This window comes from Euleptes europaea, unplaced genomic scaffold (assembly GCF_029931775.1).
Source record: "Euleptes europaea isolate rEulEur1 unplaced genomic scaffold, rEulEur1.hap1 H_1, whole genome shotgun sequence".
Taxonomy (NCBI): domain Eukaryota; kingdom Metazoa; phylum Chordata; class Lepidosauria; order Squamata; family Sphaerodactylidae; genus Euleptes; species Euleptes europaea.
Genome location: NW_026612049.1, coordinates 4,777,380 through 4,805,077, shown reverse-complemented (window position 1 = coordinate 4,805,077; position 27,698 = coordinate 4,777,380). Strand labels below are relative to the sequence as shown.

General features: G+C 41.1%; 1 protein-coding gene across 12 annotated transcripts in view; it reads right to left on the bottom strand.

Annotated features, from left to right (window-relative positions):
* Positions 1–27,698, bottom strand: part of LOC130492902 (receptor-type tyrosine-protein phosphatase delta) — a 618,706-nt gene that overhangs the window by 133,849 nt on the left and 457,159 nt on the right. For 6 of the 12 annotated variants that reach the window (XM_056866673.1, XM_056866674.1, XM_056866679.1 and 3 more), the window contains 4 exons: positions 20,439–20,648; positions 17,810–17,970; positions 14,671–14,783; positions 4,455–4,552 (listed from right to left, as the gene is read on the bottom strand). In XM_056866673.1, coding sequence (XP_056722651.1) covers positions 4,455–4,552; positions 14,671–14,783; positions 17,810–17,970; positions 20,439–20,648 — 582 coding nt within the window. Of the gene's footprint in view, positions 1–4,454; positions 4,553–6,554; positions 6,675–14,670; positions 14,784–16,238; positions 16,254–17,809; positions 17,971–20,438; positions 20,649–27,698 lie in introns of all 12 variants that reach the window. The other 6 variants (XM_056866671.1, XM_056866672.1, XM_056866678.1 and 3 more) reach the window with 2 other exon arrangements.

Genomic DNA, 27,698 nt, shown 5'->3' with positions numbered 1-27,698 from the left:
TCCACAATGTATGAATTATTGACAGGATAGATAATAATGGATGGATGCTGCTGCTGCAGTAGCTAACAAAAATCTCAAACAGAATCCTTAATCCATGAAAAATATACCCAATGGACCAACACATCTCCCAGAGCAGTACCAATATAAAGTAGTGGAAAGAGTATAGATTTCTGTTAGTCTCCAAACTGGACACCAAATTCAAGTTTCATAGAAGAGTAAATAAAATACTATATAAAAGTATATATTGTCTTTTAAATTTTTCTACCTAAAATTATTAATGGCATAGAATTAAATTGAGCTGAATTTACTACTGAGTCACAGAGTTAGTAACTGAGGACAGAAATATCAGTTTTTCTGATTTTATGTGGTTCTGTATTCTTATGCCTTATTGTGGTTGTTATTCAACTGTCCATATTTTAAAAAAGATCACAGACTCCATGGCAAAATATTTCTAAGTAACTCATGCTGTGTAACTATAAGTACAGTAAAAGCTTTATTATCGCCAGATATTGGGGAATAGGATTGCCAATCAAATGTGCTAGGTAATAGAGCTTAATACTGAAGACAGTCAAGGACCCAATGCTACAGTTGTGCATCAACTGGCTCTGGCCTTCTCCTCTTTCAAAGTGGAATTTCTAGGTTATTTTCAAGACTACACATTATCTTTTGTGTTCTTTGCTTGCTGATGGCATATTGAAAGTCATATTGTGTGAAGCTGCAGAGGGTGAAGAAGGAGAAGAAGAGTTGGTTTTTATATGCCTACTTTCTCTGCCACTTAAGGGAGAATCAAACCGGCTTACAATCACCTTCCCTTCCCCTCCCCACAACAGACACCTTGTGAGGTAGGTGAGGCTGAGAGAGAGTGACTTGCCCAAGGTCACCCAGCTGGCTTCGTGTGTAGGAGTGGAGAAACACATCCAATTCACCAGATTAGCCTCCGATGCTCATGTGGAGGAGTGGGGAATCAAGCCCGGTTCTCCAGATCAGATTCCACCGCTCCAAACCACCATTCTTAACCACTACACCACACTGGCTCTCCAGCACCCTAGGCCCTCCTCCTCTGTTTCCTCTTTAGACAGAAGACACCAGGGGAAGGCAGAGCTATCTTGCCCAGCATGCCACACTCGCAGCTTATCTCAGGCTAGGCTGCAGCCTCACTGGTCCCACTGTGCTGCATAGCATCCTAAATGGCGTCATGTTTGCAGCTGCTCTCATAGCAAGATATGGTGCTTGCAAAAGGCTCACTTCCTTTGCCAACTTTGCCAGGAGCTTCAGCACTGAAGGATCAGTAGCAGTGCCTGCAAAATGCACAGCTTCCTGCTTCCTCATCATGAGTTTCAGTGCTGAGCAAGAGAGTGAGCCAGAGAGTAAGCAAGAGAAGGCAGTGGGTCTTCTTTCCTTCTTCCACAGCAACTGGTAAGTATGGTTATAGGACTTCTGTTCCCAGGCAAGTGAAGCCCCCCCCCCAACAGGAACTCCTGTGGTTTAGACTCCAAAAAGAGCCTCTTACCTAGTTGCCACAAACCTGGATCAAATGCTACTGTATGATACCAAAACAGGCCTGGGAAGTTAATCTGGATGCTCTCACAAGGGAGTAGAATGCTCCAAAAAGCACATTGTTTAAAGGCCTATTGTCCTCAGCCTCCAGAAGCTCCCCCACAACCAAGACTGATTGACTCAAGTTTGCTTGTTAATAACCTAAGACTAAACTATTCTCCTCACCTAGCCTAACCTGGCAATTTAGTCTCAAACCTAGGGAAAGTTGCTACTCAGACTTTTATAACAGCTGGAGCTGTTCTGCAGTCCCACTATCTCACCCCACCCAAAAACTCTCCTACCACTCCGAGTTAAGTCCCCCTGCCTCTTGACCTAATCTCATTGTGGATCCCAATCACATCCTAGACCCTATAAAGCAATGGTTCCCAACCTTTTTTTGACCAGGGACCACTAGGACTTTTTTGTTCAGTGCAGGAACCCCAAGGTTCAAAATAAAAATTCAGAGAATTTGAAAATAAACTTTAATAACTGTTAGTTAAACATTAAACTTAGAATAATATTTGAATATATTTTTTATAATAGAGAACTTTTAATTGTAAATCAATGTGATTTTTGAGCTTGCATCCTTTTTACAAGCTGGGCATTTCTGGGGCTAATACTGTTGCTCAGAGCTACACAAATATCATCACTTGCTTCCAATCGATTTCTGGTCTTGTTCTTAATTATAAGCAAAGCAGAAAACCCTTGTTCGCATAAATAAGTTGTGGAGAAGAGAATAAGATATCGCAAGGCGAATCCCCGAACTGTAGGATATGAAATTGCTTTTTTACACCAGAACTCTTCAAGAGAAACTGATTCAAACGCATCCTTACAGTGCCTACCATTTTGGAATTCAATGAGCTCTTCCTGGATTTCTTCTGGATTTCTTCTGCAACCTCTTCAACAGAAATACCAAAAGGATTGCGAATCAGCTTTTGGGTATCTTTTGATTCTGTCTGGTTATATTCCAGGAAGTAACGATGGAATTCGGTGGAATTCATTGACCAGCATTTGCAGATGACTTCTGATGTTGTCTTGTATATTTGCGGTGATCATGTCATCTTTACTATCATGTCATCTTTACTATCATCAACCAGTGCTTTTAATGTCACAAACGCAGAATGCCTACCCATAATTGAAGTTTGCAAATAAAGGCACACAGTTTATCTTCAAACATAATGTTTCCCACACCTGCTAAATTTATGTTTCCAGAACCTTGCAACTGTAAGTTTAGTTTATTCAAATGTGAGAAAATATCCACAAGGTAAGCCAAATGCATCTGACTTTTCGAATCAGAAAACAGCTCTAGTAAATCTTTAATTTTCTTCTTGGCTAGAAACAGCTCAACCTCTTTTCTTAGTTCAAATAACCTTCCCAGCATATTGCCTTTCGATAGCCAACAAACTTTGGTGTGGAAGAGTCTCATGATCGGAGTCCATTTCAGTGCACAGTTTTTTAAAAAGGCGTGTATTTAAGGCGCTGCTTTTAATAACATTGACCACTTTTATGGCCATTTCCATGGTATTAACAAGGCTTTTAGGAAGAGTCTTGGAAGCTAACGCCTGACGATGTGTGAGACAATGAGTTGTTATTGCTGAAGGATTCTTCTGTTTTATTAATGTTGCTAGACTGGAGCGTGATCCTAACATGGCTGGAGCGCCATCTGTACAAACATAATGCTATGTTTCTCAAAATACTCCGCTATTATATTCATGACGTCGATACCTTTTGACGTTGTTTCCAGTTTCCGCGAAATCAATAATTCCTCTTTAATAGTGTTGTCGTTGTCTAAAAAGTGGACAAATATGAGCAACTGACTGCAATTAGAAACGTCTGTCGATTCATCACACAGCAAAGCGAAACATGGCGAATTTTTCATTTTCGAAACAAGCTGCTCCTCGATGTCATTTGACATAATTTCAATTCGAGCTTTTACCGTGTTGTTCGAATTGTTGTATTTTCTTGTATTTTCTTTTTGGCTTCCATCCCTAAAACCTCTTCGACAGCTATCATCAAACAAGGTTTGACGAGTGTTTCTCCTATTGTGTGTGGTTGTGTGAGGCTTGCTTGCACCCTCCCCCGGCCTCCCTGCCCCCACATGTTCCTTACTTGTCGCATGCCGCTCCCACGAGTCACCACCGCACGCCGCCGCGCTCTGCGCCCACGAGCTGCCGCCATGCCGCCCGCGTAAATATTAATTTATTATGGGTTTATAACTTTGTTTCGCGGACCCCTGGTTTAGTTCTTGTGGACCCCTGGGGGTCCAAGGACCCCTGGTTGGGAACCAGTGATACTATAAAGGGAGCCCATTGACTCCTTTCAACTTTCTAGTTAGCTTTGCTCCCTGGACCTTCCTACACTGAAAATACTAGATTCCAGCCCCCTCTAACCCTGCAGCTGGTTTTGTACCCAAGCTTCCTTTCCCAACTTTATATTTGGTTTGCTTCTGGACTTTTGCCCTTCTGCTGAACCTCTGAACCTTTCTTATGATGTTTTTCTCAAAGTAGTTTTTTTTACTAAATCAATCTCAATGCCCTCACATCTCCAGAATTGGGCAGAGAAATTGTAATAAAGAAAAGAAACTCCATTTGTAGAGTTTCTATGCTTTTTACAGGAAACTTCCCCCCAAACAGCACTTATTCTCCCACTTACCCAAATGGTACTGATTCACAATTGTCCCTTGCTTTAATAAAACTTTGGCTCCTTAAGAGGTACATGTAAAAAGTATCTAAAATTCTGAATGTTCGGAATTCCACACAAACATGAATTCTTCAGTCCTAAACATGCTTGTATACTTGGAAGAAAGTTCTGTTGAACTCAGTGGGGCTTACTTTTCGGTAAAGTAGACTTGTTCATAAAACATTACTCTAAATAGTCAATGATTCAGCTTCTAAGTATTAGAAACTTGCACAAATTACCTCATATTCCTGGGAAAACTTCAAATTGTCATTAGCTTTCAGCCTTTCAATGTGATCTGCGAGTTCCAAAATAGGTATTGGTGGGTGGCTAGCCATACCTGTTAAAGAACAGAGAAACAAAAATAATTTAAAAATGATGACAGAGGAGACCTGAATCCCAGACTTAGAAAAGACAGCAGTTAGAATGGCTAGAAATGTGTAAATAGTAAAGATGTCATAAGGTGAAAGAAGCAGGCAGTTTAGTCACTCAAAGCAAGACATGCTCTGGAGAGATGAACTTTGAAGCCAAATTTCCAAAACATTAAAATTTAAAAAAAAAATCACCAAGCATATTCCCAAAGCTAACATTCCTATTGTAAAAGAAAAATTATTATGCCAAGACTTAATGAATTTAGCTAGGTGGGGAAAAATGAGACAGTTAGACCTGATGTTAACCTTTGCTTTGACTAATGATTCTTGTCATATCAAACCCCTTGTTCTGTGCTGTATGAAATGGAAACTGTGCTGGAATTAGGTGAACAAAAGGTGCTGGGGGAGAACCCATTTAAAGAAATCTAAAGAGTAAATAATAGTATTGACATAAAATAAAGTGACATGAGGGAAACTAACTTGAGGGATGAAGGTTACCAGAGATACTCGAACCTGTAAAAGGAAATGGTAAGCATGAATAAAAAAGGAAGAAAAGAAAAATAAACTATTATTTAAGCAAATTAAAACAAAAAATGAAACGTCCAGAAATAAGTGTGTTTTGAATGCTGGGGGGCTGGCTAATATGTGTTGTCTAAATAAGATGAGGGGGCAACCTAATGATTGTTTTAATATTTTACAAAGTTTAAGACATTCACATGCAATTATGGATTGCCAGAGTAACATGCACACTGCTTACAGATAACAGTCAATAAAGACAAGATTAGACATCAGACATTTTGAGCTTCAAAAATGTTTTCACTAGTAGCAGATTGTAGAGGCAGGGGTTGTACAGAGTCAGTTCATCTGAACAACAACATCTGGCTTATCCTAGTACGTCTGAAGGGATCTCAACCCCAGTCCCTTTATCAACCCCCAGAAATTACCTACAATCTACTTCAGGTGTAAACATCTTTGTCAACCAATGAAAAAATAGTGAATACAAACAAGGCTTAAAGAAGGGGTGGGAAAGAGATGGGGAAAGGATAGGGCAAGGGAGAAGGAGAGACAGAAGGAAAAAGAAAAGGAGAGTGAAGATGTGGGGTCAACCAGCATGACCTGCCAGCTGCAGGTTTTAGTAAGCCCACTCTTGATGGAGCTTTCTTGTAAACCAATCAATATGGATGGGTTTCTACCCACCAAAATGTTTTCCATTTATTATTTATGCTCATGCCTATAATATACACAGAAATGGCTAGAAATTTTTGAACTAGTGAACCCCATGATGTTTGAAATTCTAAAACAAAACCATGACTAAAAGGAAGGAGGGGAGCTCAAACTGGAAGCCACATTTTCCCACTGTGTAGTTTATTTTACCACCATGAATTTGGAGGGCATACTTTCAGAAAGCTAGCTTGCAATTTGCTGCAGCACAGCTTCATATGACCTGGAAATGACAATATGATTCATTCATCAAATGCTTTTGTTACATTTTTACCTAGCTTGAAAAACCCCATAAGGAAGGACCAGCAGAATATACTTAAAATCTTATTTATGGCACAAAAAATACTATTGTGTACTATCGTGTAGCCAAAGTATTTACATACACAATAGTCTTTTGATTGTGTGGTCTGCAAATTTATATTGTAAGATCCAGTGAACCAGAGAAAGCATAAAGGCATTGTAGAAACAATTTATTGCAAGGAAAAGTTATTCAAGCTAGTAATATTTGTTACGTGAAATAATTTTTGTCTCCCATTTGATCAAATGCAACATTTAAGTTGACAGAAGGTTTTTTAAAAAATTGTTAGTAGAAACCAAATTGATCTGATCCAGATCGAGCACCCCAGTGAAATCTATAAAGTAAATAAAGCACAAGAAAATGCTAGGCGTATTTAGACATGGAAGCTGAATGATGGAACATCTAAAACAGTGACTGAACAGAGAAAATAATAGAGACAAAGATGTTTAGACCTTTTCGAGCGAATCGTGGGAGAGAGTTATTATCATATAAGGACTGAGTGGTAGTTTGGCTAGAGAGGGAGGACACAGAGCCAATCAGGGAGGCGTAGGGGACTGAATTACTGCTCAAAGCTGTAAAAAGTAAAGCCAATTGGAAATGGGAAACAAATTAGTAAGCAATAGAAGACCATCATAATCAGTCAGTTATACAAAGACAAATGTATAATATTGCATGCACAATCTTTCTTTGCACTCAGTATGGGAAGAATAGGCTTAAATGAATCCCTCCCCCTCGTTTCATCTCTGGGGAGACATTTCATCCTAACAGACTAAAGTGACTCAAAGACTGTAGTTGAAATTTCCTTACTTCCATCAATTTGAAGCATTCTTGTGTGTTTAATATAGTTAGCGCAGTTAGTTTCAAATATGCTCAACATGTGAATGTTCCTTGCTTAGAATCCTCTCATAAATATATCAATGTCTACATTTTAGAACAAAATTAGTAAAAATAAAATTAAAAAGCCAGAGCATCAATTTTCATACGGAAGCTCATTAAGGTAAGCTTCACGCTAACACTCATGATCACTTAAAACAAGACACTTATCCTGTGGTTCTTATTTTTATGGCATAACTTAAGACAGCAATCAGTTTGAGCTAAAATGAGATACTAGTATTAGAAACTTATAACTCATTTCTGCCTGAAACTTGCAAAGAAACAGTATGAATAATGTGAACAAGATGGACACAGCAGATTATGTCCCCAAACATCATGTTCTTATGTGTGTGTGTTAAGTGCCGTCAAGTCGCTTCCGACTCATGGTGACCCTATGAATCAAAATGTCCTATCTTTGACAGCCTTGCTCAGATCTTGCAAATTGAAGGCTGTGGCTTCCTTTATTGAGTCAATCCATCTCTTGTTGGGTCTTCCTCTTTTCCTGCTGCCCTCAGCTTTTCCTAGCATGACTGTCTTTTCCAGTGACTCTTGTCATCTCATGACGTGACCAAAATACGATAGCCTCAGTTTAGTCATTTTAGCTTTTAGGGTCAGTTCAGGCTTGATTTGATCTATAACCCACTGATTTGTTTTTTTGGCAGTCCACGGTATCCGTAACACTCTCCTCCAACACCACATTTCAAAGGAATCTATTTTCTTCCTATCAGCTTTCTTCACTGTCCAGCTTTCACACCCATACATAGTAATAGAGAATAGGATGGCCTGAATTAATCTAGTCTTGGTGGCCAGTGACCAAGGCCATGTTCTTATGCTACAGCAAAATTTGTAACTTCAGGAATATAGACTGATTAATTAAATTGTTGTGCACCTTGACCCTCTGTTAGAAGAGGAAGAGGCAACCAACCATTATGGTTTTCTGCTACTCTCTGCCTTTAGACTACATTCCCTTGCCAAACAGGGTATGTAAAAAAAAAAAAAAAAAAAAAAGGAAACTTAAGGTGTGCATTGGGGAACATAAACATAATATCTTACATAAAGAAATAGGTGCACTATTTGTACAACATTTTTTAGAACATAATCATCCCCCAACTGATTTCTTCTTTTGGGCTATATATAGATCTGATAGCTAGAATGATAAGATTCTTCTTAGAAGGGAAGCAGAGTGGATTCTTAAGTTTACAACCTTGGTACCACATAAATTAAATGAAAACATTTCCTGGCTGGCTTTAATTATATAAATGCAGAGTGAGAACATAACTTTTTTCTCAAAGTTCATTTAGTGGGAGCACTGCTGCTTTTATATTCCATAGGTCAGTATATATTTTTGGTTTAAAAAGGTTTATTTACTCTATTGTTTTTTCTTTGTCTCTTTGCTCCAATTGGTGCGGCCCTTCATTTTCCCCTCAGATAAAATTTGGCAAAAAAATTCTTTCTGGTATATGGATCCATCTAAGAAGTGTACATTGGTAGGAACGTACACATGGAAACAAAATCTGATTCTCAGCATCAAAACACATAATATTCAAGCTGCATCTTAAATTGGGTCTTTGGCAAATACTAGTAATTGTGCGGATAAGGTTGCACTTCCCTTTCATATTTCTTCACTTTCTTAGTGACAGACTGGTTGTATTTTTGTGGTATTTAAACTGAATTAATTTAGCTCTGGAATATTTTAGAGATTTTCTTATTTTATTTTGTTTGAAAACCCCAGTTTCTAACATGAGTTCCCATTATGGTATAAATAAATTTTAAAAAATTCCCATGGGATTTTCAGGCACTGTAGCTGAAAAAATTCTTTTTGAATGCTGCTGTTACCTATTTTTATTAGTGGTGTTTCTGATTATGTTGTTTGTTGCATCACTATTTAGACTCAACTGAGACAAAAGGAGTCAATTTTTATAGTAATATTCCTATCATGGTATTCATGTAAGTAACATCCAAGATGCATGACTCTATGGGCTTGTTCACATATGTGGAGTCTGCTCCCCTTCTCTAAGCAGCCTCTCCTATGCACAGAACAACACAAAGAAACCTTGGCATGATGTGGATTGTACACATTTACAATGATATTAAGTATATCTCTGACTGGGGAAATAGTTCTCTCAGCTGGTGCTATCACTGTTGACTCTGCAAGTTGTACCTGTAAATAGCCTGGTCCACACTAGGGTTTCTCCAAATGATCCCATTCACTGGAGAGGATCATGTAGAAAAAACAAAGCTGGATTATATGTGGTTGACAGTTCAGAAATAATCATATTTAATGTAGGTATGCTACTTTGGTATTAGTATAAAAGGGATTTTTCTTTTAAAAGAGCAGTAAATCTTGATTATGAATTTTCTCAGAGTTTTGTGTTTAGAACACCTTTGAGAACATTCTTTAATTATTAAGGCCTACACTTAACTGGAATTCTGCACATTTATTGCATTTGGTGTATAAAATGCTTCTTCTGAAGCACATGCAAGTTCCAGGGATGTTGTTGAACAGAAATTGAAATGCTTTATAATAGTACACTTAGAACATAAAAGTCTTTATTTATTGTGGTTACTAAGATTCAAGAACCAAATAAATTTTAAGTGTTTTTTTTAAACACTTATAGAATGAAAATATAACTGCAGTTATAGAATGAAAATATAACTGCAGAACTTGAAAACTAATCCTTTTTGGGATTGCGCAGATATTGCAATGTGTCCAGCTTTGTTCACAGCATTAAGAAAATCTTCATGAACACATTCGTCCAACTTGCTTGAGAAGCAATCTTACCTTTGTGCACCCTGGACCACCATTCTGGTTGAGTATCCTGCCTTAGGGCAGGATTTTAGTATAAATATAGCCTCAAGTGGCCACAGTAGAGGGCTGCCATTTACACAAAATGTAAGCTCTACACCTGGTGTGAAGTCCTTTCCCCCCTTCCCCTTTTGCAGCTGCCATTCCAGACCCTCATTCTGCAGGAAGGTAACTATAGCCCGCTTGGGAAACTCAAACCTTTACTTTCTTAGCTCTGTGTGTGTTGGGAATTGTTTTTGTCTGGGTGTTTTACCCTATTTTATGATTTTTAATAAAACCCTTAAAATTCATAAAAGCCTCGTTATTGGGTTGCTCTCCATCTGGCTCGCTAACCTGTGGTGGAAATGGTCAAAAGGTCTCCACGCCAGCCTCTTGCATAGCTCTATCTAATCTCCAGCTAATTTCCCCCAATAAAGGAGACCCCTGGATTGGCATTACAGTGGAAGCAGGCCAGCTAAGAGGGGGAGGGCCCCCACACGCACCATCGCCATTTCAGGCTTACCCCACAAGCACCAGCATTGCCATGGGGATGCTCTAGCACTCTTTCCAAAAAAATTTATCATTTCCATAGTTTTGGAGGAATGTGCTGGAGTGTCCCACATGATGCTGGTGCTTCTAGGATAAAACCGGAAGTGACATCATCATGCCATATGCGCGCAAGACCCCACCCCTCACCCTGCACCCACTAAGCTCCTGCTAAAGTTAAGGGGGGAAAGAAATATATTCCTCAATTCTTTAAATATACGCTGTGGTGGGAAATGGGCATTTTTGTCAGTATAAAGAACAAAGGATTGGTACTTATTCAAGGCGATTAATCTAGAAAATGGCAGTGTACTGCCTGTATACCGGGGAAAAAAAGGTTTGAGGGTTTTTTTGCAATCCATTGACTTTTTGGAATTCCTAGACACACCCCTCCAATATAATGGAGTCATTTCAAGTTTTTGCTCCAAATTATGCCAGCACTGCAGTCCCTGCCCCAAACTGCTCCCAGGCTGCAGCCTGGAAACCCTAGAACAAAGCTCGACCTGAAAACTTTGTACTCTGTTCCACCCCAGACTTGCTTCCATCATCATGCAACAATGGAAATCCAGCTCAAATCTGCAGGAACAGACAAGGTATGAATCACCTTTAACTCTCCCTCTTTTGGGGATACTTACCATGCCTTATCTACACGCACAAGGGAAGTTTAAAAAAAGTTCTATGTAGGGTTGCCAGGCAATGGAAGGGTTGTGGGGAAACACCACCAGAAAAATTAAAATGAAAAATAAAGCTTTGTGTACTTATGGAAAGGTTTTATCACAAAGTTCCCAGAGATTGGAAAGCTACTCAGAAGTGACAAAGCATAGCTCTAGGAATTGCTGGAAACTAGGTAAAACTGGAAATCCTTACCATGGAGTTTCTGATTATTTCTAAAGTTACCCTTTAGCTGTAGGAATTGCCCGGACCTCCATGGTAAGAACTTCCTGTAAGTAGACAAGGCCTTAGTCTTCTTTTTAATTTTTCATTCACTGCCACATCAAGCACCAGTGGACAACAGGATCTGGGCAGGGGAATCCCTGCCCCCACCAGGGGCTTGGCAGCCCTTTCTATGTAACTGCAAAGTATTATTATGGATTGGTCTTAAATGGATGATTTTGCTGCTGATAATAAGGTGTTTTATGCATGGTCGCTTTAACCTCCTTTATTCCACATTTCAGCCAGGATAAATTTTTCAGTATGCAAGATATCTCATTCCTTGGAAGTTCAACACTGTTTTGACCCAAAACGAACCTGGCTTTTCCCATTCCTCTTCTGGCCCAAATTAAACCGTTAATCCTGGCTCATTCCGGAGTCACAGAGCATACATACTCTGTTCTTGGGTTGAGTTTCCCCATGCCATCACGCCCCACCCTTTCCCAACCCCTCCTCAAAGTAGCATGCCTATGGTTAAACAGGGGAATTGGCAACCAATTCACAGCCAATCACAAAGCACTGTGTAAAAAGGCGGGGATTCAAGTGCTTCCTGCTACCTCGGAGCTCTTTCTGAGAAAAAGAAAGGCTTTTTAAAAACAAGGTTTGGATTTCTCCCCCCCCCTTCTTTTATGTAGCTCCATTTTTTGTTTTTTGTTCTTAAAATGCTTTTTTGTGTGGCAGTTGGGTTTGGGGGGAAGGAAATCTTCTCTCACGGGGAGCACTGCGAAGGAAGCCAATTACAGAGCAGCATTTAAAGGGGAGGGACTTGATTTGAGCTTGGGAGACTGTTTTTCTGTATTCATGGCTCGATTAGCACACAGTTTCATCCCTGATCATTCAAGCCAATGCATACAGTTTTCCCCAACCGGGGTTACTTTAATGTGCGATGAACCAAGTCAAAGCAGGGAGATCCAATCCATAAATAACAGACCTAAGTGCAATTATCATCTGAATCCGTTTGAATGCCTCCCTTACATTACCTATCCTCTGTAGTCAATAACAATTAAACTATTGATTTAGAATGGCCTCCCCTTCATTTCCCTCAATATCTCTTCCAAACACAGAATTATATACACAGTCTTTAAAAATTCTGCAACCTGGGTCAGACTCTGCATGTTTTAAAGCCACACACACATATTCTCCCTTGTTTCCTGGGTAACACTAGTACATTTACAACAGATAGGGCTGTGAAAGTGAACATCTCTCTGTGGTTTCTTTAATGATGCTAGGTCAAAGGAGGGAAACTACTCATTATACAGAGATATGTGGAACTAAACTTACAAACAAATAACTTTTTCAGAAACGGCTGCTAAATCCTTAAATGGCTCAGTTGAAAGGTAACTTAAGGTTGCCACTTCCAAGTGGAGCCTGGAGATCTCTGGGCTTTACAACTGATTTCAAGATGACAGAGATCAGTTCCTCTGGAGAAAATGGCTGCTTTCGAGGGTGGGCCCTGAGGTCCTTCCTCTCCCCAAACCCCACCTCTCAAATCTGCAGGAACTTCCTAGCCCAGAGTTGCCATTATCACCATCACTTTTCTTACTTACTGTTCTTAGGGAGAATTCATAACATCTTATAAGTCTCAGGAGATCTTTTATTAATTAATTTATTTACATAATTGGTATCCTGTCTTTTCACCCAAACAGGGCCCTCCAGGGGGTGAACAAAAAGACATTAAAGTCCACTTTAAAAAAACAATACATAGATACACGCCTAGATACATATATAAAACAGCAATTAAAACAAACAGGAAGGAGGGTCGGTAAGGGAAAGCCAAGTGGCACAGCAAAATCTTCACCCACGGGTGGGAAGACAACGATAGAGGGTGACAGATGAATCTCCCTGGGTAGGGAATTCCACAGTTTTGGTGCTACCACTCAGAAGGCCTTTTCTTGGGTTGCCACCCTTCTAGCCTCAGATGATGGGGCACCCAAAAGACAGTGCCCCAAAACACCGAAATGTTCAGGTAAATTCATATGGGAGTAGATGGTCCTTAAAGTATGTGAAATAGGTGCTGTGACATAGGGGTTTCATCTGAAAAGCCAGTTTGTAAGATTTGATCTTTGATGTTTGTTTCATACATGTGAGTCATCATCAGGGCTCAAGCATGGCAAGATGGGAATTGGGTGTACATTACTATGATCTGGGTAATCCAGGGTTTTTTGCCCCAGGCTGTGTCTGTTACTGTGATATGCTCTACTTACGTCTTTCAGAAATAAAACAGATTTTTTTTCTTTCATAGTTCATGAGACTATAGGAATGGAATGGGAGTCTCTGTGTGTGTGTCTGTGTGTGTGGTGGGGGCAAGCTGCTAATCTGAATTGCTTGGGCCTGGTCCACAATTGATGTTTCAACCATGAAATGATAAACACACACAAAAACATGTCATGTCTAAACACAAACAAGGGTTTCATCATAACCAGAGCTAAAGATGGAAGCCTGGTAAAATTAACCATGATTAACAGTGGTGCTGTTGCAGCCTTGACCCATGCTAAAGGCTGGTGCTGGAAGGCCAGGTTACACTTGACCAGGTTGGAGTTGGAAGGAGGAAGAGCATGATTACAAATTGTCCCAGTAATGGAACTATAATTAAAGGAAGTGATGCATTATCTCTGCATTTGTCTATATTAAATATTAGCATATATAAAATTAATTTGTTGCAGCTCCCTATAATGAACCCAGCTGGAATAATGTTAACCTTATAAGAGTTTTTTTCAGACTAAAGTCTCTCCAGTAAATCCAAATAAGAAACACATTAAGTTCAACTAAAGGTGGGGCTGTGACTCACTGGTAGAACATTTACTTTACATGCAGAAGGTCCCAGGTTTAATTACCACCATCTCCAGTTAAAAGGATCAGGTAACAGGTGATGTGCAAGACCTCTGCCTGAGATCCTAGATAGCTGCTGCCAGTCCAGGCCCAGCTAGACACGATGGCTTCCCCAAGTCCACCACAAGTCCACTGCTGTCATTTTAGGGATGAAATTCCCTGTGTGTACAAATGCTGCAGGGGCCCAATCCTGGTCAGGACCGTAGCATGGGGGGAAGAGGGGCTACTGTTTTCAAGAGCCCAACCCCCCAGCATTTGGGCTATTGAAAACAGCACACAAGCAGAAAGAACAGGAGCCCCTCCCCCCATACCATGGTGCCAACAAGGAACTTCATCCCCCAAAAGGTGTCATCCCTGTGGTGGACTCAAGAATGCCATCATGTCCAGCTGAGCCCTCAGAGTAGACAATACTGACCACGATAGACCTATGGTTTAAATCAGTATAAGGCAGCTTCGTGTGTTCTCGTGAATGAACTCAATTAAATTCAGCATTCTATGTTTGACTTCTGTCATAGCAAAACAGTTCTACTTAGGGCAGACACTGACAATATGCAGCTTACAGAACTATAAACAAGAATACTTGGCAACAAGGATATTTGGCATCTTACCTGGAGTCTGAAAATTAAGGCGCCGCAGTTCTACTGGGTCTGTGGGATGGTGGGAAGGAATTTCCTTGCTGTTGGGTATACTGCTCTTTCTAGAGTCTGTCTCTGCCCTTTTCCTACATGGACAAAACAAACATGCTCATTAAAAAGATTACGCAAGACGTTAATAATTAATGAATGGAGATATATTTAAGCACTTGTACTATTTTGCCATAAATTTCTACAGCTTTTTAAAATGTGAATGGAAGCCCCAAATTCTGTAAAATCCATGAAAAACAACAATGCAATTAAAAACAAACAGCATAATGTTTATATAGACATGTAGTGTTTGAAATTAATATAAAACAATACGAAAGAAGTTTATAATATCATTTATAATAATAGGCTTGTTTGAAAAAAAGCTGGCTCAGTTCAAAATAATTATGCATGGCTAAATCCTATTAAAATTAATTCAAGCCTACTGTTAAATGCTAAAGTTTTATTGTTTTCTATGGGATTTAGTCATGCCTAACGTTTTGGTGAATGAGGCCAGTGACTACAATTTCAAAGTATGTGAAACATCCTTACAGATCTGGAACTTTTCCGGGATTGTGGAGGGCAGACTCACAGCCCATTCTTGAGCCGAAAGGATGAAAGTCCTTAGGCCAGGAAGGGGCTGCGCTGGCGTCCAGGCCCCCTGCCCTGGCCCCCATGCCACTTACGCCACCCAGGGTGGCACAGACACCGTCAGGGGGACACACAAGCCATCCTCCCAGCGCTGCCGCAGCAGTGCTACCCAGGGACACAGGCACAGCCTCATGCCGGCGTCTGAACAGCGCACCTCTGTGAGCCATCCTCCCAGGGGCATTCCTGGGCTGGTCCAGGGGAGAAGCCGCGTTTAGGCCTCCCAAGCACTTTCGGTCCGGGAATGCCCCCCTTGCCCTTACTTGCACTTACGCCCCCTTTTGAAGTGGCAAAGCCCCATGGAACCCTATGGAGCGGTTCCATGGGGCTTGCAAGTAAGGGCAAGGTTTCAGCTACAGTGTGTGGGGTGGCCTCCAGCCACCAGTGCAGCCTTCCCCCTCAGGAATGGGCTGCAAAACACTTTTTCTTTAGCAGCATTTCTTAGTTGAATCTTGGATTCCAGGTGGTGAAAACCTAATGCATTAATCAATAATGGACCAATTCCTCATATGCTGCATTTTCTGATTTTAGCACCATTCCAAGTGAGATCCTGGTATTCTACTCTTGTAAATCAATTTTATGATCGCTTGGAAAATGTTACAGAAAACAAATCTGAAAGACTGAATATATTTTTCACCAGTAGCCCCGAAATAAAAACATTTTATATGGGTATCTGACTTCTAAAGATATAAATTTCATTGCTGTGTTAAGGCATTCTCATTGTCAGCTGGGTTCATCTGTAGTGCAATCATATGCTTATTTAATTAGAAATGCCACTGTGTTCAATAGGGATAATTCCCAGGTTAGTATGCATAGGATTGCAGGCTTAGACTGGTACATTTTTTGTACTCTATTTCCCATTTCCCCTTTCCTGAGAAAAGAAAGCATGACTGTTTTTCATTTCTCACCTGTCAGGTTTACTACTCCATTATTATGCAGCAAAGAAGGGGAGAAAGAGGTTAAATGTTAGTTGGCCAATGACAACAGAGTAACAATGACAGTAGGAAACAGTGTTTTAGAATCAAAAGGAATAAGATATTCACATTTGGAAGTAACAGACAATGAAAGCACCTGATATTTGATAATAATAGAAAAATGGAGAATGCCATTTATATCCAAAGAAAGTTATTTATGGCTGAAGATAGCATTTTGGCTGGAAGGGAAGTTATATTTAAAAAGTTTCTTTTTCTTTAGACTATCTTGTAAAAAAATAATGTCTAAATCTATGGCATATCCGAAATCTATGGCATATATATCTTTTATGGATTATATTGGCAGGAGAAAAGCTTTTTGTATATTTGGATATAATATTATCCAACAAACATACTCTTTTAAAAAGTTAACAGTAAAAGTGTGAGATGCAGCTATAAAACTCTTGCATTTTCCACTAAGTGAAGTGTATTTTTATTTCACCTTATCTCCAAGGAGCTTAAGGTAGAATACATGGTTCTCCTCTCATCCATTTTATCCTCATAATAATCTTGTGAGGTCAGTTAGAAGAAAGGGCCAAGGTCACCCAGTAATTTCCTTCACAAGGGTAGATATGAACTCTAGCTCAACATGCTAACCACTACACACCACTCCTCACTGGCTCTTCACTTTTGCATATTTAAGTAACAGAAAGCAAAAATCAATCACTTTTAGTTGCCACATTAAAAGAAACAGCTCAAATATGCTTGGACTATGAAGATGGGGTTCACTAAAGGGGAAAAAACTCCCCCTGCTCTTCACAGAAGAAGGTTGGGTAAATTGTTTCCACATTCTAAAAATACACCATGCATGATTTTTTTCTCTATTTTTCATGTTTATATAGAATGCTATAAGGATTTTACTGTTGTCAGGAATTACCATATTACTTAGGACCACAAACAAAAACTTTAGAGGTATTCATCATGTCTCATTTCCCTCTCCCCTTTTGTTTCTTAAAAAACCAACCCCGTTTCTCATTTTATCCCCTGCTAGGAATATGTAAGTTATTATAGTTCAAAACTGAAGTGCCAATTTCTAAAGGAGTTCTTTGTTCCTTCCTGGTGTTTCAGAGACATTTCTTTTCTGTTTTTGCCTAAATTTGGCAAAACAGGGGTGTTTGTCTGATTTCTCCAATTTATTTCCATGTGCTGTAGTCTGAATTAATTTTGATGCTATTACTTTCTTCATTATTAAATTATAGAGGGAAAAGTTGCTGTAAACATTTAGGCATTCTAACCCCATAATATTCTGATCTGGATGGCTCAGGCTAGCCTGATCTCGCCAGACCTCAAAAGCTAAGAGGGGTCAGCCCTGCTTAATAGTTGGATGGGATACCACCAAGGAATACCAGAGTTGCTATGCTGAGGAAGGCAATTGCAAACCACCTCTGTTAGTGTCTTGCCTTGAAAACCCTACTGGGTTGCCATAAGTCAGTTGCATATGTAATGGGATCATAACATTCAAAACGTCTAAAGGTTGCCTTTCTTTCAAAACTATTTTGTAAACTTACCTTTTATAAAGCAGTATAGCTATAACAATACAGATGATAAACACAACTGCTAGAACTGGTCCTACAACCCAAATCAAGCCCTCTTCTTCATCTGTAATTGGCTGGGGATTAAGATCCACTGACACAACAGTTTCCGAATATGGGCTAGTTGCATACATGGTCTACAGGGAAATAAGATTCTTATTTAATGATACAGTAGAAAAGATTTTTTAAAAATGCTTCAAAACAGCTTTCTTGTGAAAGTGTAGTTGGGGATATTGAACTTCTTTTTTGTCCATAGTTTTTATTCCTGTAATTATCTTTGCACCAATTTCAATATTTAAGTACAGAAGGAACAGCCCAGATGGTGATTGTAAAACACAGTGATAATTGTAAAAACAAGCTAAAGAAAGCTTCCCCTTTGCAATCAAACAGACAAAATTCTCACAAAAAGAAGAGCCACCAAGCCTTTGACTTGGATTAACGAAACTCAACAGGCTTAGACCAGCACAAATATGTGGCAGGTTTAAGAGCCAATTAAGAATGTCTACTGCGCCTTTCCACAATTCTCATTCCATGACTGCTTAATTATTTCTTAAGCTGTATTACACGCAGTTAAAACAACTGAAACATAAAGGCTCATAAGAAAGTGATGAATTACATAAGAGGAAAAATATATACAACTCATTATTTAGATCACCTCAGGAATTCTACTTGTTACATTATTTTTAACTTTATTGCATTTCACTGATAAAATCAGTGACAAATTACTGTAGTTAAAGAAGCTAGCTAAGAATGTCCTTAATTAGTTCTCTTTTTCCAAAGATGTTTGGCAATGAGTACCACTGTCTGAGCAATATGTCTCTAGGCAAGAGAGGACCCTTCTAAAAAAAAGGCACAGTAAAAAGATATGACCATGAACTTCAGAACTCATTAATAGTGACCAGTGATTCATAGAATCATAGAGTTGGAAGGGACCATCTGGGTCATCAAGTCTAACCCCTTGCATAATGCAGGAAATTCACAACTGCCTCCCCCCCCACACCCCCAGTGACCCCTACTCCATGCTCAGAAGATTCCAAGAAACAAAGTTTAGAACTTGAATGGGATACAAACAATGATGATTATGATGATGAAAACAATCTTAAAATGTACACATTCAGACATGAGGGTGAAGTCAATATGTAATGGGATCAGTAGGATGCCAGACATGGCCTGGCAACCAGATAGAGATGGGGGGCATGGGGGAGCTGCTGTCAACAACATAATGATGTCACCTTCAGGGAAAACCCAGGAGTGATATCAGTCCTCTCTAGGAATCACCAGATTCCTAGTGAGGATTGACACCACTTCCGGGTACTTCTCAGAAATGACATCATGCCATTTGGCCAACACCCATTTTTTTGTTTAGGGTATATACACACTTAATACATAAGGTAAAGTATACACATATTCTGCAAATATACACTGCTTACTCTTCCAAAATTGGCAGAGAGAGCAATGATTATATATATCTGTGTACATATCACCTCTGAACCAGATAATAACACATGAAAGGAAAGTTGGAGTGTCCAGCCTGGGTGTAATCTCACTGTCCTATTGTAAATTAATTCAATAATGTATTGAAATGTATATTTTGGTATATTTATATTAACAATAAAAGAGCTATAAATAGTACCGGTAATTAAAAACTCCCTGAAATTCATGAGAGCGAATCCATTACCTGGGTGTACAAAATTATCTGCAAGTGATAGAACTCCTAAATTTAATCTGTTTTTTTGTTAGTGTAACGACCGTATATACTCACGTATAAGCCGAGTTTTTCAGCCCCAAAAAAGGGCTGAAAAAAGCCAACTTGGCTTATACGGTAGGGGAGGGGGAGGGGGAGAGAGGGGGAACTTACCACCGCCGCCGGCCCGCGTGCCTTCCCTGCGGCCTGGGAGCGGCCAGCGGGGCCTTCCTGTGCACAGGCAGGCCCCACGGCTGCCGCCGGCCCGCGCGCCTTCCCTGCCGCCGCCTCCAGCTGATCAGTGGGCCTCGTCCTCCCAGTGAGTAAGGGGTTCAGGGGCTCTTCTCCCTCCCCCCTAGGGTGGTGCTGGGGTTGTGGTGGGTGTGGAGGGCCCGGGAGGCTGGGCGGGAGGGCGAACTGGGGCAGGGGCATTGTGTAAGCCGACCCTCGGCTTATACGCGGGTGCCTAATTTTGTCCCATTTTGGGGGTGAAATTAGGCACCTCGGCTTATACGCGGGTCGGCTTATACATGAGTATATATGGTATTTATCCCTGTGAATTCAGAGTCTGATTTTCATCCAGTTAAGTAATAATGAGTAAAAGTCACATGAGGAAAAAAGAGAGCAAAGGGGAAGAAAGAGGGAAGAAAAATATGGAAAGTGTTGTGTGTTGAATATACACATATTGGTATTTATCCTTATACAAGACTACTAAGGTATAAGAATTTACAAAAAGAACCTTTAACAAGAGAATTTGACCCCTAACCTGGTGAAGCCACTGAAAATAAGTACAGATTTTTGAAAAGAACCATTTTACACATTACATAACTCAACTTACAGAAGATAATAAAATACAACAGGAATGTCAAAGAAATACGTTCTAGGAACAAATCAACAACTTAAAACCTGCAGTCAACTTACAGATTCTGAATGTTCCATAACAGCTAAAATAAAGACAACATATTCTTGACCATTTTGGAGCTGCTTGTTCTCAAAGCCACCATACTGTTTCTTATCCCCCAGGGTGAACTCAGTAGGAAGTACTTCAAAGTGTGCTGCAATATATGGCTTTAAAACTGCTTCTCTCCCCAAACGAATGCTTCTGCGTTTCCGTGCTATCTCCTTAAGTAGCTTTAGGGCAGGTAGAAAAAAAGAGTAGAGAAAGAGAAAGGAACAACAGAAAGATTGCTGTAAACGACAAGACTTTAACTTATTGATGGGCTGATGGGAAAAAACAGTCGAAGAATGTACAAAAGTACAATTTATTTTAATTGTTTGACAAACCTACACTAAATCCTATCACTTGTTATGACAGTAAGCTACAATTAACACAATTCAGTGTTTAACTAATACTATCTTTATGCTAATTTTAAAAACTGCAACCAAATGTAGACCACCAATGTACAACTGGCTATGAAATTGCAGTCCCTATTTCTACACAAGAAGCTAAGTCATTATTTATTTGACGATAGCATTTGAGGCATCATATACCAATGACAGACAATGCAATTCTCTTTTTTTCATCAAATGAATGTTTTGTAGCCAGAAATGCTGGCAAAATAATTTTAAGTGTCAATATATGAAAAAATCTATGGATCTTAAATCATGTTAACTTGTCCAAGGACAGACAATTAACCCATAGTTAAAGCAAGACTGAAATCCAGTTCTCCCTGGTTGAAATATATCTCATTATATGTGTCTCACATATCAAATAACCAATGGAAATATTCATACTGCAGTTTTATGTTCTATAGTTCTTCCTTTCCCAGCTGAAATTATACCTTATATTTATTTGTGCTGGTCTACGACCGTAACAACAATAAACTGAACTAACTAACTTATATTTATCTTTTTATATTTTTCCTATGATCAATAAAATTCTCTGTACCATGAACACATGAACACATGAAACTGCCTTATACTGAATCAGACCCTTGGTCCATTAAAGTCAGTATTGTCTACTCAGACTGGCAGCGGCTCTTCAGGGTCTCAGGCAGAGGTCTTTCACTTCACCTACTTGCCTAGACCCTTTTTTAATTGAAGATGCTGGGGGTTGAACCTGGGACCTTCTGCATGCAAAGTAGATGCTCTACCACTGAGCCACAGCCCCTCCCCTGAGCCATGGCCCCTCCCCTACCAGAATATACTGATGACTGAAAAAGGGAAAATGACTGAAAAAAGAAAAATGTGTGATTTAATTTTATGGGTGATGGCAGTGAGGATATTATTCTTTCTATACCTGAACCATGATCAATAAATCAGGAACAACATGCAGGATTACATGTTCACAATTCCAGATTTCACTCCTACAATGGACTCCACCTTTCCTTCTAACTTGATGTAATACTTGCCCTGATATTAATCATGGTTAACCCTTAATCTCAAAACTGATTACCTATCCTGGTTTACAATTTAGCCTAGTTAGGGAGGAGAGAGATCGCCGTCCAGTCATAGCTGACTTATGGCGACTCCATAGGCTTTTCAAGGCGAGAAATGTTCAGAGGTGGTTTTCCATTGCCTGCCTCTGCATCATGACCCTGGTATTCCTTGGAGGTCTCCCATCCAAATACTAGCCAGGGCTGACCCTGCTTAGCTTCTGAGATCTGAGAGATCAGACCAGCTTGGGGCTATCCAGGTCAGGTAGGAATAGCCACTGTTAATGTCAGTCACATATCTAAGTCTAAACTTAGCCCCAGAGTGTGGATCAAAAATTGGCACAATGTGGCCAGGTATGGAAAGGGGAAGGAAAAATAGCCCTAATCTAAAGTGAAAGAAACACCCCAAGAGATTAGCCGCTTTGAAATACCCATAGGTACATCACAACTTCAACAAAATGTTGACCAAGATCCAAGTGATTATTATAGGGTTTCCCAGTAATATCACACACAAGGCTTTCTAAATGTAGAAGTGGTGGAAGGAAGAGATAAAGGGGAGGCAGGGGAAACGGTGATTGGTAAAGGGAGAAGCAGCACTGAAAAGAAGGTGGGGAAGGGAGAAGTAGGCAGTGGGAGAAGGGAGATAGTGGAAGTGACAGGGTTGGCAGAAGAGGGAGAATGCAGCAGCAGAAATGGTAGGGATGAAGATAATGAGGGAGTTAGGGAGAAAGGGAGAAAACAGAGGTAGTGAGACAACTGGGGGGTTGAGCAAGAGGAAAAGAAGCAAGGACCAGCCAGGAGTGGGATACTATTTCGCTTCCCATGCATGTTCTTGTGTGTCCCTCTCTTGTACAAATGTAACAAGCAACCATAATGATGGGCAGTAGGAATTAGCAAAAAAGATGCAAAGACAGGAGAAGGGAAGAAAGAAATCCATCACTCCATATATGAACCCTTATTTATGGTTATAGTAATAGAAGCATGATGTCAGCAGAGTGACTTCTTGTGCTTAGTTCACTAGAACATATTCAGAATTGAACTGTTAATGCCAAGTAGCTTGGCATGACGCATCTTCTGCAGAATGTCATACTAGAAAGCATATTTAAGACGGTAAATTCTGATTCTGTTAACAAAGTGTTAAAATGCTAGGCCAACATTTCTGATTGAGTATGGTATATGGCCTTACTCTGAAACTCATAGGACACAGAAAATATATATTCTAGAACATAAATAAATGTGAGTGCATGTGTGTAGACAAGTGTGTGAGAGACAGATGACAGAAATCTCGTCTACATCATGTAATCCACATGAATGAATAGACCTTAAGTGCATCCCTTCCTTCCTTCATATTTTAGATATAGATGATGCTGTTGTCATAGATAATCAACATCACGTTCACTCTTTGAGGTATTTTTCCCTGATCAAGGTTAGTTTGAATTAGGTTACCAAAGAAGCTATAAAAAAAATTGCTCACAAATACCACTTGAATTCAGATCATAATACAGTCTCCTTATTCATGCAGCTTTCATCATATTTAGAAACACATTTTATGTTACTCACAGCCAGATCTCAAATATTCTAAATGTTGTTAAGTCTCACCGAGTTCAATGGTATTTACTTTCCAGAAAATCTATTTAGAATATAACTTATTCCTTTTTTTGAATTTTAGTTTTTTATTATCCTATAATTTCTCTCACTTCATGACATATTCTGTTTCCAAAATGGGAAGCAACATCACATAGGCACCACATTTGATAACGATAACCTAGATAATGACATCCTGTCTAATATTTGACTGAAGAAATACTGTAACTGTGGCTGATTTTCAAAGTCATAATATGCCAGGCAATGAAAAACTTTCAGTGTTGCTTCCTACCGCTTTCTTCAATACACATATATACTTTTTTAAAAAAGAAAGAAGGAAGGAAGAAAAGAAAGAAGGAAGGAAGAAAAGAAAGAAAGAAGGAAGGAAAGAAAGAAAGAAAGAAAGAAGGAAGGAAAGAAAGAAAGAAGGAAAGAAAGAAGGAAGGAAGGAAAGAAGGAAGGAAGGAAAGAAAGGGAGGCTTCCCCTCCCCAACACACACACACCCCTCATGGGGATCTCTCTCTCTCCGCCCCCCCGGGCCACCCAGCAGCCCAGGATCATGCACACACACTCATGCACGTGACAGGGGGAAGCACCCCCTCCCCCGCACGGGGATCTCTCTCTCTCTCACACACACACACACACAAATGCAAGCATGCCGACCGGGAAGAACGGAGCACGGGGACGGCTGGGCGGGGATCCTCCGGAGGTGGCATGACTAGTGCACAGGCCAGGGGGAATGTAGTACGGGGAAAGTTGGGCGGGGACCCTCTGGCGGCAGAGCGGCAAGTAGGAAGAACGGAGCACGGGGGGTTGGGTTGGGCGGGAACCTTCTGGCGGCAGCGCGGCAAGCACGGGGGGCGGGAAGAACAGAGCACGGGGAGGGCTCAGCGGGGACCCTCCAGTGGTGGCACGACTAGCGTGCGGGCCAGCGGGAATGGAGCACGGGGAGGGTTGGGCACGGCAAGCACACAGGGGGAGGGGAAAAGAATGGAGACGGGAGCTTTGGCCACCCGGGGAACTTTAAGCAGCGGCGTGGCAAGCACACGGGGCGGGGGGGGGGAGAAGGAGGCAGGAGCTTTGGCCGCCCCAGCAGCTTCAGGCCGTGGTATGGGGTTGCGGCTGGGGGAGCGCTCGGCCGCTCGGGTCACAAACAAACTAGGAGGGGTAGGAAGGTTCAACTCACCTGGAAAAAGCTGGCAGCTAAGGGGAGGGGTGCTGAGAGAGCCGGCCAGACGCACGTGTTCTCTTTCACGAGGAACCGAAAGCAAGGAAAAGGAAGCCGGGAGACTTGGGGGAAATGCCCCCACAATCATCCAATCCGCCTCCAGTTTTTTGTGCATGCGCTCCTGCTTCCCAGTGAAGCCTGAAATGCCGAGAGGAGGGCCTGGCTAGCGATAGCTAGCTCCGTGGAGCTCCTGGCCTTGGCAGGTGGGCTGTGGAGCTCCCAACCTCGGCAGGCGGGCCGGGGGCCGGACAAAATGATCTCGGGGGCCGGATCCTGCCTGCAGGCCGGAGGTTCCCCACCCCTGGTGTAGAGCATATATGCTTGCCAAGCTAAATGCACTACCCTCCACCTTGCTATATGGAAGATTTAATAAAATCCCATTTGTGGACAGAGTTTGCCCCTGCGGGAATGGTGAAATTGAACCCCTTGTGCATGTCTTTTTTAATTGTTGCTTTTATGCTTGTAGCCGATCCCAATTCATTGACCCACTGTTTGTAAACAGGGAATGGCTCTCTGGTGAAATAAGGACATCCTATTTTATGACCACACAAAACCTAAAAATAATTGAATTAGTGGCAAGGTTCCTACAGTTAGCAATCAGGTATCGTGAATGGTGTGTAGCGTTCCTTAATGGCTGATTTGGGATGGTTTTATCCAATTTTATTTATTTGTACTCGGTTTTATCCAAATATATGTTCTTCCTTTTTATATGCCAATAAAGGCTTGAGTTGTGGAAAAGAAAGAAAAAGGTATTTTCCTCTCAGAAACAAAATACAGCTGGGCGCGGCCAGTATCTCGACTCTCATCAATCTCAGACCCAACTATAAGGCCATTTAATACACATATATCTTGTCCTCCTTAACAAAACTCCAGAAATGGTTTTTAATCAGCAATGATTAGAATGATTTTTAAAAAAAATATCAAAATAACATGTCATCATAAAAATGATTCAAAGACAAGTAACAGCTGATTCCTCAAATGCGCTGGCAGCCGCGGCGAAAGGCCTTAGGAGGCCGACAAAGGCCTCCGCCGGTGCAGGGGCCCACACCACCAGTGCCCAGATGGCGCACGCCGGTGTGGGTGGCCCCAGCGCTGGCATGCAGGCCTGGACTCTGGTCCCTGGCTGCTGCTGCAGCAGCGCTGGGCCCGGTCGCCACTGCAGCCTCTCGGCGGCCTTTGGCCACCGGCACAGGCTGCAGCAGCGAACCAAGAGGCATTCCGGAGCCCCGGAAGGTGTTCCCAGGGCTTAACCGTACCCTGGGAGGCATTCCCGGGGAGTCATGGCGCCATGGGGGGTGTTCCCGGGGCGGTACGGTGCTGGCTGGGGGGAGGGGCCGACGTTAGTCGGCCTCCCAAGCCATTTCAGCTTGGGAACTCCCCTTTTTGTTTTTCATAAGATACGCCAGCTTTTTGCTTGCACCGTGTAGTTTTTGGCTCCGGGTAGAGGTTTCGGCAGTGCCTCCTAAGCCCAGTGCGGGCATTCCTTTCAGGAATGTGCTGTAAAAAGCCTTGAAACCAGCATAAAAACCAGGTGGATTTTTTTTTAATAAACCAGGCTCATTTTCATCGTGAACAAAGTTTGCTTTGAATAAAACCTTAGTTTGCTATTGATAAACCCAAGAAAGTAGGAACCTTCTTCCTTTGCACTTTAATACTTCATATCAACTACTTCCTCAATTCGCTCATGGTTAGACAATGTAGCAGTTTAAATGTTTCACACTACATCACTGCACTATTTCAGGAGTGCCACTGTCCAACAAAAACAAACAGGACTTCTCCACAAACAGGACTTCTGCACATAGACTTTTGATTTCACAGTGAGTTCTGCACCCATTTATGCTCCTCTGTGAAATAGGTTTAATGTGCCTGTAGAAGGTCACAAAAGCTTTAAACCCATATGGTTTTGTTTTGCATGCAGAATTCCCATACAAAGAAAGCTTTCTAATGGTTTTAACATTTGAGTCATTTCCATGAATGGATCTCCACTACATACCTGGAACAGTTTCCAGGCATTCATAAGCAGACTATTAGAGTTTTTTGAAAGCGTCAATAAGCATGTGGACAGGAATGAGCCTGGGGATATTGTGTATTTGGATTTCCAAAAAGCTTTTGACAAAGTCCCCCACCAAAGACTGCTAAGCAAACTTCATAGTCATGGGATAAGAGGATAAGGCCTCTTATGGATTGAGAGCTGGCAGAAAAATAGGAAGCAGAGAGTAGGAATCAATGGTCAGTTATCCCAATGGTGGGATGTGAGCAGTGGGGTGCCTCAGGGATCTGTGTTGGGATCGGTGCTTTTCAACCTGTTCATCAATGACCTGAAGTTGGGGTTAAACAGTGAAGTAGCCAAGTTTGCAGATGACACCAAATTATTTAGGGTGGTTAAAACAAAATAGGACTGTGAAGAGCTCCAGAAGGATCTCTGCATACTGGAAGAATGGGCATTAAAATGGCAAATGAGATTCAATGTAAGTGTAAAGTGATGCATATTGGGACAAAAAACCCCAACTTCACATATACACTGATGGGATCTGTGCTGGCAGCAACAGACCAAGAAAGGGATCTTGGGGTGGTAGTGGATAGTTCAATGAAGATGTCAACCCAGTGTGTGGCTGCTGAAAAAAAGGCAAATTCCATGCTGGCCATAATTAGACGAGGAATAGAGAATAAAACTGCTGATATCATACTGCCCTTGTACAAATCTATGGTGAGACCACACTTGGAATACTGTGTACAGTTCTGGTCACCACACCTAAAAAAGGATATTGCAGAGCTTGAGACGGTGCAGAAAAGAACAACCAAAATGATTAGGGGACTGGAGCAACTGTCCTATGGGGAGCGGTTAAGACGCTTGAGGCTGTTTAGCTTGGAAAGAAGGCGGATGAGGGGAAACATGATAGAGGTCTATGAAATTATGCATGGTTTGGAGAGAGTTGACAGGGAGATGCTTTTCTCCCTCTCCCATAATACTAGAACACGGGGTCATCTGCTAA